Here is a 17,236-nt window from a genome sequence, read left to right on the forward strand (position 1 = left end):
GAAATGTTGTAAACAGTTCCATAAAATAAGTTTTTTGTTTTTTTTTTAAATGAGCCTGCTTAAAAAATGAAAGGTGAAACTTGAATTTTTGATACTGATGTTCACTTTTGCTTGATCTGCCCCTTAGTTGAAGAGGATACTTTCTAATTTGATCCCTAAAGAAACACCACATCCGTCAGTTTACAACAAATACTGATATTTGGAGATACATGGTTTTACTAAACAGGAAAGGGGATGAATAACTGTATTTGAAAATGAGCTGCAGCAGCACACAAATGTAGTGGAATGAGAAGTAAAATATGTATGTAATGTGCACAAAACGGAAATACAAATTCTTCTATGTCCTTGTGTAAAAGTGTTATGTTACACTCCATTGTTGCCTATAAAGGAAATCATGTTTGACCTTTAACAGCTTGTAAAATTTCCCTTTGTACTAGTCTCACATGATAACCTGATAATGACTCATTGGATGACCACCGCTGCTTTGTCCTGTAAAGATTTAATTCTTCAGTGGTTTTGTTTTACTGTGTGTTTTAGGGTCAAAACAGGGTGGAATAACAAAAAAAAAGGGATGAAATGAAGTTTTACAGGTTTTTACTAAATAAGACACTCAGAATGTTCATCGATAAGAGATTTAGGATGTTGACCATGAAATGTGAACTGGAACGCACTGAACAACGACAAGGATTTGAATTTTGGCCCAGTAAATTTTGTTTTGGGCCCTTTAAAAAAAAATAAAATAAATAAATCAGTCCAGCTGCTTTTTGGCACCTGGTTGAACTCCAAAAAGCAGTTACATGGTCAAAACTTGGTAAAAAAAAAAAAAAAAAAACACAGTTAAAAAAAAAAAAAAAAAAAAGGAAAATCATAACAACAGTAAAAGCAAAATACATCAAGAAAAACCATGTAAAAAAAAAAAAAAAAAAAAAAAAAAAAAAAAGAGCCTAAACTGTCTATTTAGGCAAGGGCGGGGGGTGCACTGAGCATGCTCAGATGCCTATATGAAAAATGCAAGGTCCTTTTTATCAGCACGTTTTGACATTTTTACCCTGTAAAGCCTAAAACATTAAATCAGACAGAAAATTCCAGTTCTTTGAACCTGGAGGCTTTATTGGGCCTTCTGAACAACCAAAAAAATTTTTTTTTCAAATATCAATTTCCATCTATGACTTTCAATTTTGTATCATATTTGATACATCAGGTCTCAATGCTCAAATATTATTATTTTTGATCAAACAAAAACATAATATAACACAAACATGTCTAACAAATTGGTCATTCCTTTTCACAATTGCCAAAGTTCTTCCTCCTTCCTCAGTAATGACAGTCTTGTAATGTCACTGGAAAGGCCTCTGATGAAGGAATCCCTCCCCTCTGGTGGATTATCTGTGTATTGCATGTATCCAATTGTATACATCAGGTTTTTCAAGAAAAAAAAAATCACACTGGTCATGTATAGGGCTTCAAAACTCATGTATCAAATATAATACGTTTGCAGTTATAGGGTCAACTATTGAGTAAATGGTTGAATCTTAATGAATATTGTTAAAAAATCATACATACAGAAAGCTCATCACAGACACGTCAGGGTTAAATGGTTAAGAGCTTGTAGAATGTCTCTTTGCACTAGTCTCACATGATAACCCGATAATGACTCATTGGATAACCACTGCTGCTTCGTCCTGTAAAGATGTCATCCATTACCTTTGGTGGTGATCGGGGGGGGCAGATCTGTCTTGGCAGAGGTCTACGCTCTCCGACTGCTTTTCTTGTTTCAGTTGTAGCCCTCAGAATTCTTGTTCCTTAAAGGTGGGGTACGAGATCTTAGAAAAAGCGAGCAAGCTACATTTTGAAAATACTCAGTGGACTCTATGCACAGCCCCACTACTTCCTGAACTTCAGGTGGGTCCTTCATTTCCTGTGTTTCATTACTGGACACACACTGATTAATCCAGGTGCGTCTGCTACTTCTTGTTGTGACCACTGATTAATTAGGCAAACCTGGATTAATCAGTGTGTCCAATGATGACAGACAGGAAATAAAGGACCCACCTGAGGTTCAGGAAGTAGTGGGGCTGTGCATAGAGTCCATTCAAAAGTCCAAACCCCTTTCTTCAGACACCTGCCAGAAGCCACGCCTCCAGATTACTGACACGTGCAATGCTTGTTCCTGAGGGTTCACGAGCGCAGCACAGCAACAATTTGCTCCAGCCCAGGTCCCAGATCCAACCCCATACGGCTCCGACTCGGGCTCCGACCCCAGCAATGGCCCCCAGCTCCGGTGGCCCCGTTCCATGCATACCTCATTCAGTCTCCTCCAACACCCCCGCTCTTACAGAACAGCCCCAGTTCATACCTATCTGGCAATTTTACATTTCCTACTGATTTATGTTAGTGACAAAACAGTTTGCCGATGAACTTTCCATCCAAATATAACTAATATAGCCAAGCTGTGGCCCTGGCTTTGTTTCCTGTGCAAGTGCTTCAAACCTTTGAGAATGCACGATTCACGCACGAAGAGGGGTACACGCAGAGGGGGGAGGAGCAAATGGCAGTTGAATCTGATAGACATATCACCGTTCAATGATTTCGATTGGGCGCTCAAAATGATTGGATGGTGTTTTTTCAGTCCTGTCCGTTCCACAGGTGACTAAATTTTTTTAATTTTTGTATTAGAGCATTTAATTAATTGGTTGTAATCGGGGTGTGAAAAGGATTTTAAGCAATATAGTAAAAAATGCTCCAGGAAAACATCTCACACCCCACCTTTGAGTGGAAAATAATACGGTAATGATCCTTCCGCAGGGTCACCTACGGAAAACTTTTAACAGCTTTTACTTCCTCTAGATCACAGGTGTCAAACATGCAGCCCGGGGGCCAAATCCAGCCCCCCAAAGGGTCCAGTCCGGCCCCTGGGATGAATTTGTGAAATGCAAAAATGACACTGAAGATATTAACAATCCATTTAGTTCAGGTTCCACATTCAGACCAATTCAATCTCAAGTGGGTCAGATCAGTCAAATACTATCATAATAACATGTAAATAATGACAACTCCAAATGATTCTCTTTGTAAATGTAAATATTTTCAGGTATTTACACTAAAACAAAGTACAATTTTGCAAAAAATGTGAATAACCTGAAATGTCTTAAGAGAAGTCAGTACAATTTTAACAATATTCTGCCTGTTACTAAATGTTTTGTGTGTTTGTAGATCCACTGTGATCTATAAGTTATAATGAACATGTGTAAATGATAAACTGAGGTAGAATAGTGTTAAAATTACAATTATTTTCTCAGTTTGTTCATGTTATTCACATCTTTTGAAAGGATAGTTTGTAGATGTAAACCTTTTCATAATGTAAAATTACTTTTTTTTTTCTAAAACACAGAAAAAAGTTTGGAGTTGACATTATTTATATATTATTATGTTATTATTTTACTGGTTCGGCCCACTGCAGATCAAATTTAGCTGAATGTGGCCCCTGAACTAAAATGAGTTTGACACCCCTGCTCTAGATAGTCAAGTTTGATTGTCATGTAACATGGTGGTAAATGCTCTATAAAACCATGAGTGTGCTGCAATCAGGCCTCACGTGTAAAGCAATGCAGAGCCACAGCATTCCTCAGGTCACACAAAGATGGGGTTGTTTGCTGAACTTCAGGTGTGTCATAAATGGAAAATGTTAACCATTGGACTCATGCGCCACACCCGTGAGACAAACACTCTTTCCTAGTGTGCCATTATGTATCCCACTGATCCATTTAAACACACGCATGCAGAGGAAAGTGGAGTTGCATGTGAGTGTAATGCTAGTGCATACTGTCAATAATATAAGGCTGGTGGAGTAAATGTGGTTATTTTCAGATCAGGTAGATGCAGTAAAGTAAACAGAAACACAGCGGCAGGAAAGGGAGGGGAGGGCCACGCTGATAGATAACTGTGTTGACGTTACATTTTCCTGTTTCACAGCTAGACCTGTAATGTATTCATACCCATTCATACAGCAGGAGTCACCTGCTGCGGACGTGTGACTGATCAGCTTCACCTGCGACACGTAGCTGTGAGTATTTAACACTATTTATACTGAAAGAAAAGGCATCAACTCTGTTTTCTGTCACGGCAAATGAAGAGAAAACAGACAATTGCACCTGTTTTGATGTTGCTTTAGCAGATCATAATGAGTTCTGTTTTTGACACGTAACTTTTAGCAGTTTTTTTTTTTTTTTTTTTAACATATATATTACATTCACTATGACAGTTTATGGCTTGGTTTCCTCCAATTAAAAAAAACAAACCCAAAAAGAAATAGAGCTTTTCGTTGCACAACCGTAATTGTAAAAACTGCACTTTCTGGTTATCAGACAGCTGAAGGATGTTTTTAACCACTTAAAACATGTTGTTAGTAGTTTCTGTTTTGTCATTTATCTACTGCTGTTCCTGCCACATTGTGAATTTCTTCTGTAACACAGTGAGCAGTAAATTATAGAATTAAAGAGGCCCCTTTACAGGCAGAGTAATGGCTTCAGAGCGCATGTGTTCATTGGGTAACTCAGGTAAGTGGATTTGTATTCTAGTAAGGCAAAATATTTGAATGAATCTCCATTGGATGTTGTTGATGTATTACTATAATTACATGCACTTAAAGCATGGGGTGTGTCTGTGTGTTCGGTCACAAAACCTTCATGACTAATACAACAGCAGTGCAGGGTGTATAAGTCTTGAACGTCAAGCTCTTGCATAGTTCTACATACTGAACTATATTTACCAACCTATTCACCACATTAAAGTACTGTCATTGTATGTTAATGCAAACCACACTATGTGTACTCTCAATATGTCTGAGCTAAAAAAAAACCCATTTCATTTCTATATCACTGCTATAGTGTTTCAACCACAGATGGAAATTTTGATGTTTAGTGACTGCCAAAATGAAATACAATACAATGCTGTAGATCATTATAGACTTCCTCTTCCTTGTTCCATGTTTATAACAGTCAAAGCTGTTCCACTGTGGACCAGAGTTAATCTCAAAGAACACTCAAACCAAGCACAAGTGGAAAATACTAGTATGTTTTTGTGGCCATTGTAGGAGGGTGAGGCGTGGGGTATTCACTGTAATCTGCAGATCTGACTACAGATTTTACACTCAATCTTGAATCCAGAAATAGTCAGCAGAGATGTAATAAAAGATGTAATTAAATATTTGTCATAGAAAACAAGCAATAGCATTTTCCTAATCTTGCTTTTACTAAACTTTAAATGTTAAAGATTGGGACACAAACTTGGATTGCATACATGCCGTCGACTCCAACTATTTCATATGTACTGAGGAAGGACAAAAAAACTAGTATATCGTAGAAATAAGTAGTGGATAAATAATACTGTAGTTTGCAGAAATGCACAATAACAACATGAACATCTTATTCATGAGTTTAAAGGCCTTGCGTTATTCAACATGTTGCATTTAAATAGTATAAAACTCCTGAACTCTCAATAAAGGAAGTCAAACACCAACAGGGGAATGAAAGACACTAAAACTCCATTGCTACAACAATTTTATAGATTTTTAAACAGATTTTAGAATTTTAAGACTAATTTTTTATAGTTTGCACACAGCACTTTTCATATTTGAGATTATATGTGACAGCTGTATTTATTTATTTTTTTTACACTGTTTGAGTCATGCAATGAAATTACATTCAAGTGCAATAAAGTGACTCTATCTATCTATCTATCTATCTATCTATCTATCTATCTATCTATCTATCTATCTATCTATCTATCTATCTATCTATCTATCGTTCTATCGTTCTATCGTTCTATCGTTCTATCTATCGTTCTATCTATCGTTCTATCGTTCTATCATTCTATCTATCGTTCTATCGTTCTATCTATCTATCTGTCTGTCTGTGTGTCTGTGTGTCTGTGTGTCTGTCTGTCGGTCTCTATCTATCTATCTATCTATCTATCTATCTATCTATCTATCTATCTATCTATCTATCTATTGGAGGACCTAACAATCTATCGTTCTATTGTTCTATCTATCGTTCTATCTATCGTTCTATCGTTCTATCTATCTGTCTGTCTGTGTGTCTGTCTGTCGGTCTCTATCTATCTATCTATCTATCTATCTATCTATCTATCTATCTATCTATCTATCTATCTATCTATCTATCTATCTATCTATCTATCTATCTATCTATCTATCTATCTATCTATCTATCTATCTATCCAGTATCGTATTCATTTGATGGATAACTGTGTTTGCATGCCCTTCCCCTGTCAACATGTTCAATATTAACAGTTCACTCAGTTTCCTCTTTTATTGTCCTGCTGTGCTGCAGATAATGGCCTCCTCATCTAACACCCTTCCAGAAAAGCAGTTCCTGTGCTCCATTTGTCTGCATGTGTTCACCGACCCGGTCACCACACCCTGCGGACACAATTTCTGTCAAAGCTGCATCCAGAATGTGTGGGACAGCAATGAATTATGCCAGTGTCCCGCCTGCCACAAGTCATTCTCCTCCAGGCCTGAAATTAGCATCAACACGGCCTTTAAAGAGCTGTCAGATACTTTTAGGAAGATGACCGTTTCCAACCTCCTGTCAGCCATACCGCCGTCAGCGGCCCAGCCAGGTGAGGTGGTGTGTGACGTCTGTGCTGCCACGTCGCTGCAGGTGAAAGCCCTGAAGTCCTGCGTGGTGTGTCTGACGTCGTACTGCCAAACCCACCTGGAGCCCCACCAGAGGGTCGCCACCTTGAACATGCACAAGCTGATCGAGCCCACAAAGAACCTGCGGGACAGGATGTGTGAGAAGCACGAGAGGCTGCTGGAGATGTTCTGCAGGGATGAACAGAAGTGTGTGTGTCTGTTCTGCACTGAGACGGAGCACAAAGACCACCAGACTGTTAAAGTGGAAGACGAGAGTGGAGAAAAGAAGGTGCATACAGTCTCATTCACCCAATCAAGCTTCATCCTCATCTCTTCTCTGAGGTGGCCCAGAGGTGCAACAGCTCAAAATATTATCCATATAAGAAAAAAAAAAAAAAAAGAGAACAGCACAAAAAATTATCCACTATAAGAAAAAAAAGAGAACAGCCCAAAAAAATATCCGTATAAGAAAAAAAAAAACAGAGAACAGCCCAAAAAATAATCCACTATAAGAAAAAAAAGAGAACAGCCCAAAAAATTATCCACTTTAAGAAAAAAAAGAGAACAGCCCAAAAAATTATCCTATATAAGAAAAAAGAAGAGAACAGCCCAAAAAATTATCCATATTAGAAAAAAAGAGAACAGCCCAAAAAATTATCCACTGTAAGAAAAAAAGAGAACAGCCCAAAAAATTATCCACCGTAAGAAAAAAAAGAGAACAGCCCAAAAAAGTTAGCCACTATAAGAATAAAAAGAGAGCAGCCCAAAAAAATTATTCACCATAAGAAAAAAAAGAGAACAGCCCAAAAAATTATCCAGTATAAGAAAAAAAAGAGAATAGCCCAAAAAATTATCCACTATAAGAAAAAAAGAGAACAGCCCAAAAAATGATCCACTATAAGAAAAAAAAGAGAACAGCCCAAAAAATTTTCCTCTATAAGAAAAAAAAGAGAACAGCCCAAAAAAATTTATCCACTGTAAGAAAAAAAGAGAACAGCCCAAGAAATTATTAACTATAAGAAAAAAAAAAAAGAGAACAGCCCAAAAAATAATCCGCTATATGAAAAAAAAAACAAAACATCATCAACCTTTTCAATAACGGGAGCGCTGTTTATTTAAAAGGTATCTTGCTTTAAAATTAAGGCCACCAGAAAAAATAAAAGCATAGGCTGAAATTTTTTAAGGCCTTCAGCTAATGTGGCTAATGGTAACGAAGTAACCCACTGGAAGTGGAGGTTGGTGCACTAAAAATGAAGTTATTCTAAAAATATATAGTGGATAATTTTTTTTGGGCTGTTCTCTTTTTTTCTTATAGTGAATAATTTTTTGGGCTGTCCTCTTTTTTCTTATGGTGGATATTTTTTTGGGCTGTTGTTTTTTTTCTTGTAGTGGAAAATTTTTTGGGCTGTTCTCTTTATTTTTCTTAGAGTGGATAATTTTTTGGGGATGTTCTCTTTTTTTTCTTATAGTGGATAATTTTTTGGGCTGTTCTCTGTTTTTTTCTTATAGTGGATAATTTTTTGGGCTGTTGCACATCTGGGCCACTGTACTTCTCTCTTCAATTTCTTCAACAGATCTGTACAAACATGCACAAAAATATTTGGACACTTAATGTGTACGGCTTGTAGGACTTCACATCTCCATTGATTTGAAATACAACATGATTATTTGTGTTCAAAACATGATAAATATTTCGGAAATTTAGAGGTACATTTAGAGGCATTTAAAACATTTCAGTTCATTTGCTGAACTCTTAACTGGTCCCTGCTGTACACCACTGTAGATTGGTGTATTTTTTTGGTAACTGCCATATTTTACTCTTGCTGCATTTTCTCTTTTTAATCACTGCTGCATTTTATTCCTGCTTCTTTGCACACATGTACATAAGTTTTTAAAAACTGTATAGTAGTATTTTATCATTATTTATCTATATAACATAGCACTTTACATTAGATTCTTGTCTTGAGCCTACATACAATGAAATTTCGTTCTGTATACACTTAGTGCATACCTGAATGACAAAGTTTCTCAAAGTCAAAGTCTATAATGACAAAGACAAAGACAGAAAAACTTCAAAATTAAGCAAAAACAAACTCTAAAGCATTTTGCACATCTTAGAAGACAGGACAACCCATATTAACCCCACAAGTGACACAAAAACATTATACCTAACGGATATATAATTACATCATGACATTTGTTTGTAGCCCAGCCCCCTATTAGCAATGAAACACCTGAATTCAATGTGTCCCAATATTTTTGACCATATACTGTTACAAAGATATGTGAACAAAGACTGCACAATTTTACCATCACAAGTATGATGTCTATTCACAAAGATCATTGATCTGATGTATAGTTAATTATTTCATAATGTTGCCCATAAGTCTGAGATGTATTCAGATCCTAAATCTACCAATTTAGTGTAAAAATACTAAATTACAAGTAAAAGTCATGCATGAAGAACACCACTGAGGGAAAGTGCATTAGCATTAGCAGCAAAATGTAGCTAAAAATAATAGAATAATTGGTTTGGTCCCTTTGACTGATGATTATTCATTCATTCATTTTCTGAACCCACTTTACCCTCACTAGGGTCATGGGGGTCGCTTGGAGCCTATCCCAGCTACTTATGGGCGAAGGCGGAGTACACCCTGGACATGTCACCAGTTCATCACAGGGCTGACATATAGAGACAATCACTCTCACATTCACACCTATGGGTGATTTAGATTAGCCAATTAACCTATCAGTGCATGTCGTTGGATGGTGGGAGGAAGCCGGAGTACCTGGAGAGAATCCATGCAGACATGGGGAGAATGAATTACTATATCGACAATATTAGGTTATTAATACTGAAACATCAGTGTTGTTTCTAATGGGGTAGTAGTATGAACTATCCAGTTGTAAATACCAGAATGTCAGGTACTTCTGAGGGAATGTCATTCAAAGATTCAAGATTCAAAGTGTTTTATTGTCATGTGTTTTGTAAAGAAACAAGTTTCCCTGTACAATGAACATCGTACTTTGCCATCCACACTGAATGCCAAGAGAATTTAAGATGTATAAAAATGGAATAATTTAACTTGTAAATGAAAACAAACAAATCAAAAACAAAGTGGCATTTAAGAATGGCATGCAAATAGAATGAGCATAAAAATGTAAACATAAAAACTATAAAACTAAATAAAAATATAAACTACAATTACTATGTAAATATATATTTACATAAACATGCAATATATGCGTAATTGTGCAAACTGTCAGAGATGAACAATATGATGTATGGGCAGTAACAGAGTATAACTATGTGATATATATGTTATATATCATGTTATTAATCAGAGAGAAAAGTAGAAAAACAGTCCTAATAACCTAATCTGTTGTCAGATTTGAACTTCTTCTATTATCTTTTATTTTGGCGAGATATTGATTTATTTGAACTTTTAATGAAACAACATGAGAGGCTTAGTGAGAAACATCATTATTTAACCCTTTATAGGACACTCAGAAATAGTCTGACATTCAAAATTTCAACCATGGTGTGTTATCGAAGGACACAACAAGACTTTATTACTTTTGTAGAATTTTTCAAAATGTTTTATGGATATGTAGAAAACAAAGTTTAATGAAGTTACCATATTTGGCTCCTTATCCATAAGTGGCAAAATAAACAACAAAGAATAAATTACAAGAAAATACAAGAAAAACACGTGTATTTTAGAACATTAGAACATCACTTTTACGTTAGACCCACATAAGTGCTGATCCAGACCCCTGTCCACATCCACATGATCCCGTTGAACATCATTCCTTACATTAGTACCATTACTTCATGGTACCTAACAAAGCAGGTCCACTCACTGTTCGTGCAGAGGTGGACCTTGCAGACCCTGTAGACCACATTGGACCTGAGATTGTTGGCTCACTGGCCTCACTGGAACTGTTGCTGTCATTGTCTTGTAATGCATATGGAATTTACCAAATATAGTCACTTGTAAGATAAAGGGTTCATGGAGCTTGTCAGATTCAAAAAAGGTTGCAAACAACTGGTGTAATCCTTAAAAATACATTGTATAGCATTTGAAAAGCGTGTTGTGCTTAAATATCCATTGTAACAAGTAACTAAAGCAGAAGTATACAACAAAAACTGAAATAACAACCAGATACCTCACATTTATATTCAAGAACAGTGCACTAACTGAGAACATACACTTGTTACTTTTGTTGTGATGAAGTTGTCATTTCTGTTGTGCTTGTTTAGGTCCAGATGAAAAACACCGAAGCTGAATTTCAGCAGATGATTCAGGAGCGACTGAAGAAAGTGGAGGAGATCTCAGATTCACTGAAGCTCAGCACAGTGAGTCCTGAAGGAAAAAGGGAAAGAATCAAACACTGAGTGTTTTTTATTGCTACAACTTCATGTCTTTTCCAGGATTGAACAAAATTCAGAATTTCAGACTTTAATTCAATTCAATGAAAGAATTTGAATTTGAATTGACTCCACCCTACAGGATATTAAATCAAATTTGGACTGGAATTACAGGAAATGGAATTGAATTCATTGCAATTCAGAGAAATTTATTCTTATCACATATCAGTGAGAATGTAATACTTTTAACATACATTTTCCGTCCAAATGCATTTTTGGCAACGTTTTGCTCACATCACTGTTAACTTTAGATACAAAAATACATTTTAACATAAAACTTTTTACAGTCTTTTTATTTCCCTTGAATGGCACCATAATTTCAATAGTTTTCCATTGTCAAACCGAATAACAATATAAATGTTCTTCTTAACATAACTTTGTTTTCTATGTTTTATGTCAAAAATTATATATATTACATAAATATGCCTCTCTCTTCTGTTCATATCCAACTAATTCTGTAAAGCCCTGTGAGGCAACCTTGTTGTGATATACCATAGAGGTGGGTAATCCCAGCTCCATAGAGTAAAAATCCTGCCATGAATTGGTTCTACCTGTTCACTTGACACAGGTGATTCCATTAATTATCCCTTCATCTACCTGGATGAGGAGTTGTGCTCATCAAACTGGGCTGGTTCAGTGAGTGGTTGGAACGAATACATGGCAGGACTTTTACTCTATGGAGCTGGGATTACCCACCTCTGGATATAAGGCTCTTCAAATAAAACTGAATTGAATTGAAAATTGCTCTGCAATAACAATAGAATATTTATTTAATATTAATCAAAATATAAATGTACTACTTTATATAGACTTGGTTATTGGTATACATGCTCTTATATATTTAATAGATAAAAATACTGTTAATATTGTTAATATTGTTCATAAATATACATACTGTTAATACTGTAAAATTGCGTCTATTCATATTCTGTCCATTTTTATTTTTTATTTTATTCTATTCTTATATTACTTTGTTAAATTGGAAAATCTATATTACTATTTTTTATCTTATTTTTAGTTTTTGTAATTTTATATTCGCTCTGTTCTTATTCTATTCTATTCTATTCTATTCTATTCTATTCTATTCTATGCATTCATTAAGGCCAGTGCAGAGAAGGAGATGAAGGAGAGCGATTGCCTGTTTTCATCTCTGATTAACTCCATCAAAGAGAGACAAACCGAAGTCAGCGCAGACATTGAGGAGAAGCAGAAAGCAGCTGAGATGAGAGCAGAGGAACTGATCACTGACCTGCAGCAGGAAATCACTGAACTCCAGAAAAGAAACTCTGAGCTGGAGGAGCTGAGGGACACAGAGGACCACCTCCATCTCCTACAGGTTCCAACCAAACAACGGTGGAGAAGTTATCTGTCACTGCATTAATACACACTAACATGTCTTGTCTGTATTAGAGGTTTCCTTCTCTCACCTCACCTCCACCTTCCAAAGAATGGACGGAGATCAGCGTCTACCCTGAGCTCTGCGTGGGGACACTGAGGAGAGCACTGTCCAAGCTGGATGACACCTTAAAGAATGATCTGGACAATATGAAGAAAGAAGGTAAGTGCAAGTATCTGGAACAGAAAGGCAAAGCACTGCAAGACTTAATTTTTTTTGTCTTTTGATGCAGCTGTTGAAATACTAAAACTGAGGTATAATTCTATACATTCATTACAGAAATGAAGAGGATGCAGAAATATGCAGGTATGACGTCTCTGCAATCATTTCCAATCTGCAAACTTCAGTGAATTCTGAAATAATTGCAGCCACTATGCTTAGGAAAATGTTCCATCAATAGATGTATCCAAAAAGGAAATTTCTCTTCAATGCTGTAAATAAGGCCTCCAGTTCAATACAGCTTTGTATTATTGAAGTTGTGCAATGTTTTTTGTTTGTTTGTTATCATTATCACTTTATTTTTCTTATTGCTTATTTTATATGTATATATGTATATTGAGCATATTATAATGTTGTAACATAACATAATACCTATTTATTATTATTATTATTATTATTACTCTGTTATTTGTTGCAACTGTTTTATTAATGTAACTTTTGCATGTTTCTCTGTAGTCGATGTGGTTTTAGACCCGGACACCGCTCATCCGAACATTGTCTTATCGGCTGATGGGAAGCAGGCTGGCCGTGGTGAACTGTTGCATATTGTACCGGACAATCCCCAGCGCTTCGACCCGGTCATCTGCGTCCTGAGCAAGAGAGGCTTCCTGTCCGGCAGATTCTACTTCCAGGTCAATCACTGAATTAACCCATAAAGACCCAGTGCTACTTTTGTGGCAGTTCTCAAATTAATTTTTCTCTCTATTTAACCTTTCTTTCAAAGGCTCAGGAGGTAGAGCGGGTCATCCAATAACCGAAGGGTTGGTGGTTCAAATCCCACTCTGTCCTAGCCATCTGCTGTTATGTCCTTGGGCAAAAGTAGAGAGTTGTGGTAGAGAGCAGTGCTGCTACTCACACTGGTGTATGCATGCGTATGAATGTTGTAGTGGTCAGAGGGGCCATAGGTGCAAATTTGCTGCCACGCTTCTGTCAGCCCCCCCAGGGCAGTTGTGGATACAAATATAGTTTACTACCACCAGAGTGAGAATGTGTGAGTGAATGAATAATGGATCCACTGTACGCACTCTGAGTATGTGTTAAAAGAAAAGCATTATATGAATCTAGTCCATCATTATTATTATTATTTCTTAACTGATCATTTATTGTAATATTATCCTCTTTGTTTTGAGTTTTTTCAGTATAAACCATGTATTTTCCTATAATTAATTCACTGATCATGTAGATGTTCATAAAAGCTCAGAGTAAATTCAAAGGTTAATTGATCAAAACAGAGAAAATGTCATGATGGTGTGAATGATAGCACTCAAATGCACGGTGCTGAAGGGAGAAAAGAATTTATTAACAGAACACAAACCAAGGGACAAACAGAAAAAACCTGAGGGGAGAAAGGGTCAGTCTGAGTCCATAGAGCAGGATGATGGAGTTGAATGTCCAGGTTATTGTGGGGAGATGAGAATGTAGTGAAGACAATAATCCAGCGCTGCACGACTGCACAGGAAAGCCTTAAAGGTGCGGGAGACTTTCGTGACCAATTTTTCATCAGATCTGTAAAACCTCAGTCATAGCCTAAGTATCAAGAATCTGGAAGTCTTTCTGTGATTACTCACCTGAATCTCTTGCATTACAGTGAACAATTTCGAAGTGCCATCCACCATAAACATACCATTTGTTTACAAACTGAGCCGGGAGGTCACTCGGGCATCTTCAGAATTTTCTCGCCACGTGCATTGTGGGAAGTGAAGGCTCGTGCAGCCACCTAACAGCAGCAGCTGGAACAGACGCAGAAACGGCAGGAGCTCCCCTCCCTCTATGCATATTCCTCCAGCCGTTTCCGCGTTTCAGCCTTTTCCGCATCGTGTTTATTTCATTCATATAATACCATATGGTTGCACTGCCACTGCCACTGTCAGGTGGCTATGCAAACCTCCCTTTCCCACAATGCACATCACAACAAAATTCCGATATGACTGAGGTTTTACAGATTTGATGAAAAATTGGTCACGAAACTCTCCCGCATCTTTAAATACTCTCCCAATGATGAGTTGCGGCTGTGCAGCACACAGCAGGTGGAAGTGATGGATCTGATAGGAGAGGGAGGGGTCAGCAGCCACGCCAAAGTGGGCCGTGACAGAAAATTGAAGAAAAAGTGACTTTTTTGGCAAAATATATCATTAACTGAATGCCAGAACAAGTGTGTCCATCCACTGTCATTGATCCAACTCCATGGGTTTTACTGGTGAATCAAAGTTGAAGAAGATGACGGTGTTTCCACGTTCACTACAGAGCCTCTGAACGTCCAAATGGGTCATATCTGATGACCATGAAAAGATGACAAACTATATTTTACACCAATTATTGATGTGGGTTGATTAGAGTGGATAGTGGAGAGTGGATTAACAGGTATTAAACATTTTAGATCAGTAGATTGTTTTGGTTCACAGTGGCTGTTAGTTGGGTTAATCCAAACTGTGTTGAATGCTCGCCAATAATGCATCAGGGGTTAAAGAGTTAAAAACAAATTCTGCATTCAGGTCGACTCCATGCTGAATTACAAAGCAGGAGAATAATGTTACAGTCTAAGTATATGCTTCTGACAGAAAAGAACATGACCTTTATTATCACCAACAGGTTGATTTCTTATGCATTCAATCAAGTTTTCCATGTTAATTTCTTTAAAACAGTGAAAGGAAAGCAGCAGGATTCATTTTTGTCCTTATTTAACTTCAAACTACAGTTCTAAGAGACACTTGCATGAAATTGATATAAAAATCCTTGTGTCCTTTTGTATCATTTTTCATCAGGTTGCTGTTGGCGCAAAGACTTTCTGGGACCTGGGTGTGGTCAGAGAGTCAGTGAACAGGAAGGGAATGATCACCTCCAAGCCCGAGAACGGTTTCTGGACAGTTCGACTGAGGGGCGGGAACGAGTACCGGGCTTTGGAGTCCCCGTCCATCCTTCTGTCCCTGAAGGACAAGCCTCAGACTGTGGGAGTGTTTGCAGATTACGAAGAGGGGACGGTGTCCTTCTTTAACGTGGAAACGACGTCTCACATCTACACCTTCACTGGGTGTTCATTTTCCGGGAGGATTTTCCCCTTTTTCAGCCCGGGTGTTTGTGATGATGGAAAGAATATCGCACCATTGATCCTCACAACTGTCAGTCATGGGGCACAGACACATGATTGACAGGTTTGTAAGCCTTTGGATTCAAGGCATCTACTGTACACCAGCATCAAAAAGGACGAAGAAAGTTCAACCTTTTGTTCTTCTTGGAAGCCGAAGATGCTTTAGTGATGATCACACCATAATTTAAAGGCATATTTTATAGGATTATAATTAATTAATATTTAAAATACACATCTCATATCAACAAAAAGGGGGAAAACATTTGTCTAGAAATTTTTTCTAAAAGCTGTGTTTATTTACAATATTGCTTCTATTTCTATCTCTTCTTTTCTTTGCGCGAAAAACATCTTTGACATATGGTAAAATGTTTTTTTCTTCACACTATTTAAAAATTTTTATTTTTTTTTATGCTTGTTTCATACCAGGGTTGTCAAACTCATTTTCTTTCAGGGGTCACATTCATCCCAATTTGATCTCAAGTGGGCCAGACCAGTAAAATAATAGCATTATAACCGATAAATATTAACAACTTTGTTTTTGCAATATCATTAAATTATGAAAACATTTACATTTACAAACAAAACATTTTTTTTTTCGAAAAAAAAAAAAAAAAAAAGTAAATAACCTGAAGAAGCTGAATAAGTGCAATTTTAACAATACTATGCCTCAACTTATTATTTATACATGTGCATTACACACAATGTTACACAAACATTTGGTAACTACATACTATTGTTTGGAATTTGGAACTAAAATGAAAACAGTTTCAACAATATTACAAATTATCTTGTTATTAACACAACTTACAGATAGCAGTGGATCTACAAATGCATTAAACATTTACTAACAAACATTATATTGTTTGCAAAAATTGCACTTAATTTTCTTTAGACATTTCATGTTGTTCATATTTGTTCAGGTTATTCATATTTAGATTTTCATAATGTGATAATATATATTTTTCACATTAAATCGTGAACAAAATTTGTAGTTGTTATTATTTATAGGTTATCATGCTATTATTTTAACCGAGATCAAATTGGTCTGTATGTGGCTCCTGAACTAAAATGAGTTCGACACCCTTGACTGTTATGTTCAGTGTAATTTTTGCACTTCTAAATTCATCCTGCGGGCCAGATTGGGCTCCTTGGCAGGCTGGTTGTGTGTTTGATACCCCTGTTTTAAACAATTATATTGACTTTGCAAGTTCATAGACTCCAGTCTTATTTGTAATGCCAACCATTTAACCATTTTTGATATGTTATTCAAAGCTAAACTACACTGTTAACCATGAAGTTGGAATAATTTTGTTTTCAGACATATTCTTCTTTTGATTCCTATTTATACACATCAGTAATCACCTTTGTTGAGGTACAATGATTACATACTGAGTCCCAGTTACACTTTGTTAAGAATAGATTCACATTGACACAATCATATCATGAGAA

At 36.6% G+C, this 17,236-nt stretch overlaps 1 protein-coding gene across 1 annotated transcript; it reads left to right on the forward strand.

The window, feature by feature from the left end:
• The first annotated feature begins 4,012 nt into the window (after positions 1-4,012).
• On the forward strand, positions 4,013-16,415 carry LOC115438222 (E3 ubiquitin-protein ligase TRIM39-like). The gene is made up of 8 exons (XM_030161665.1): positions 4,013-4,063; positions 6,348-6,944; positions 10,920-11,015; positions 12,190-12,423; positions 12,498-12,645; positions 12,763-12,789; positions 13,159-13,334; positions 15,465-16,415. The coding sequence occupies exons 2-8, from the start codon at positions 6,351-6,353 to the stop codon at positions 15,846-15,848; spliced, it is 1,659 nt and encodes a 552-aa protein (XP_030017525.1). The 5' UTR covers positions 4,013-4,063; positions 6,348-6,350; the 3' UTR covers positions 15,849-16,415.
• Positions 16,416-17,236: the final 821 nt, after the last annotated feature.

The sequence above is a fragment of the Sphaeramia orbicularis genome, chromosome 18 (genome assembly GCF_902148855.1).
Source record: "Sphaeramia orbicularis chromosome 18, fSphaOr1.1, whole genome shotgun sequence".
NCBI classification, from domain to species: domain Eukaryota; kingdom Metazoa; phylum Chordata; class Actinopteri; order Kurtiformes; family Apogonidae; genus Sphaeramia; species Sphaeramia orbicularis.

What these genes read in the sequence shown, in the direction of transcription:
- LOC115438222 (XM_030161665.1), top strand. Translation starts at nt 6,351, where the DNA reads ATGGCCTCCTCATCTAACACCCTTCCAGAAAAGCAGTTCCTGTGCTCC. An exon ending in ATTCACTGAAGCTCAGCACA is followed by an intron (nt 11,016 to 12,189) that starts GTGAGTCCTGAA and finishes GCATTCATTAAG; the next exon opens with GCCAGTGCAGAGAAGGAGAT. An exon ending in CCGGCAGATTCTACTTCCAG is followed by an intron (nt 13,335 to 15,464) that starts GTCAATCACTGA and finishes ATTTTTCATCAG; the next exon opens with GTTGCTGTTGGCGCAAAGAC.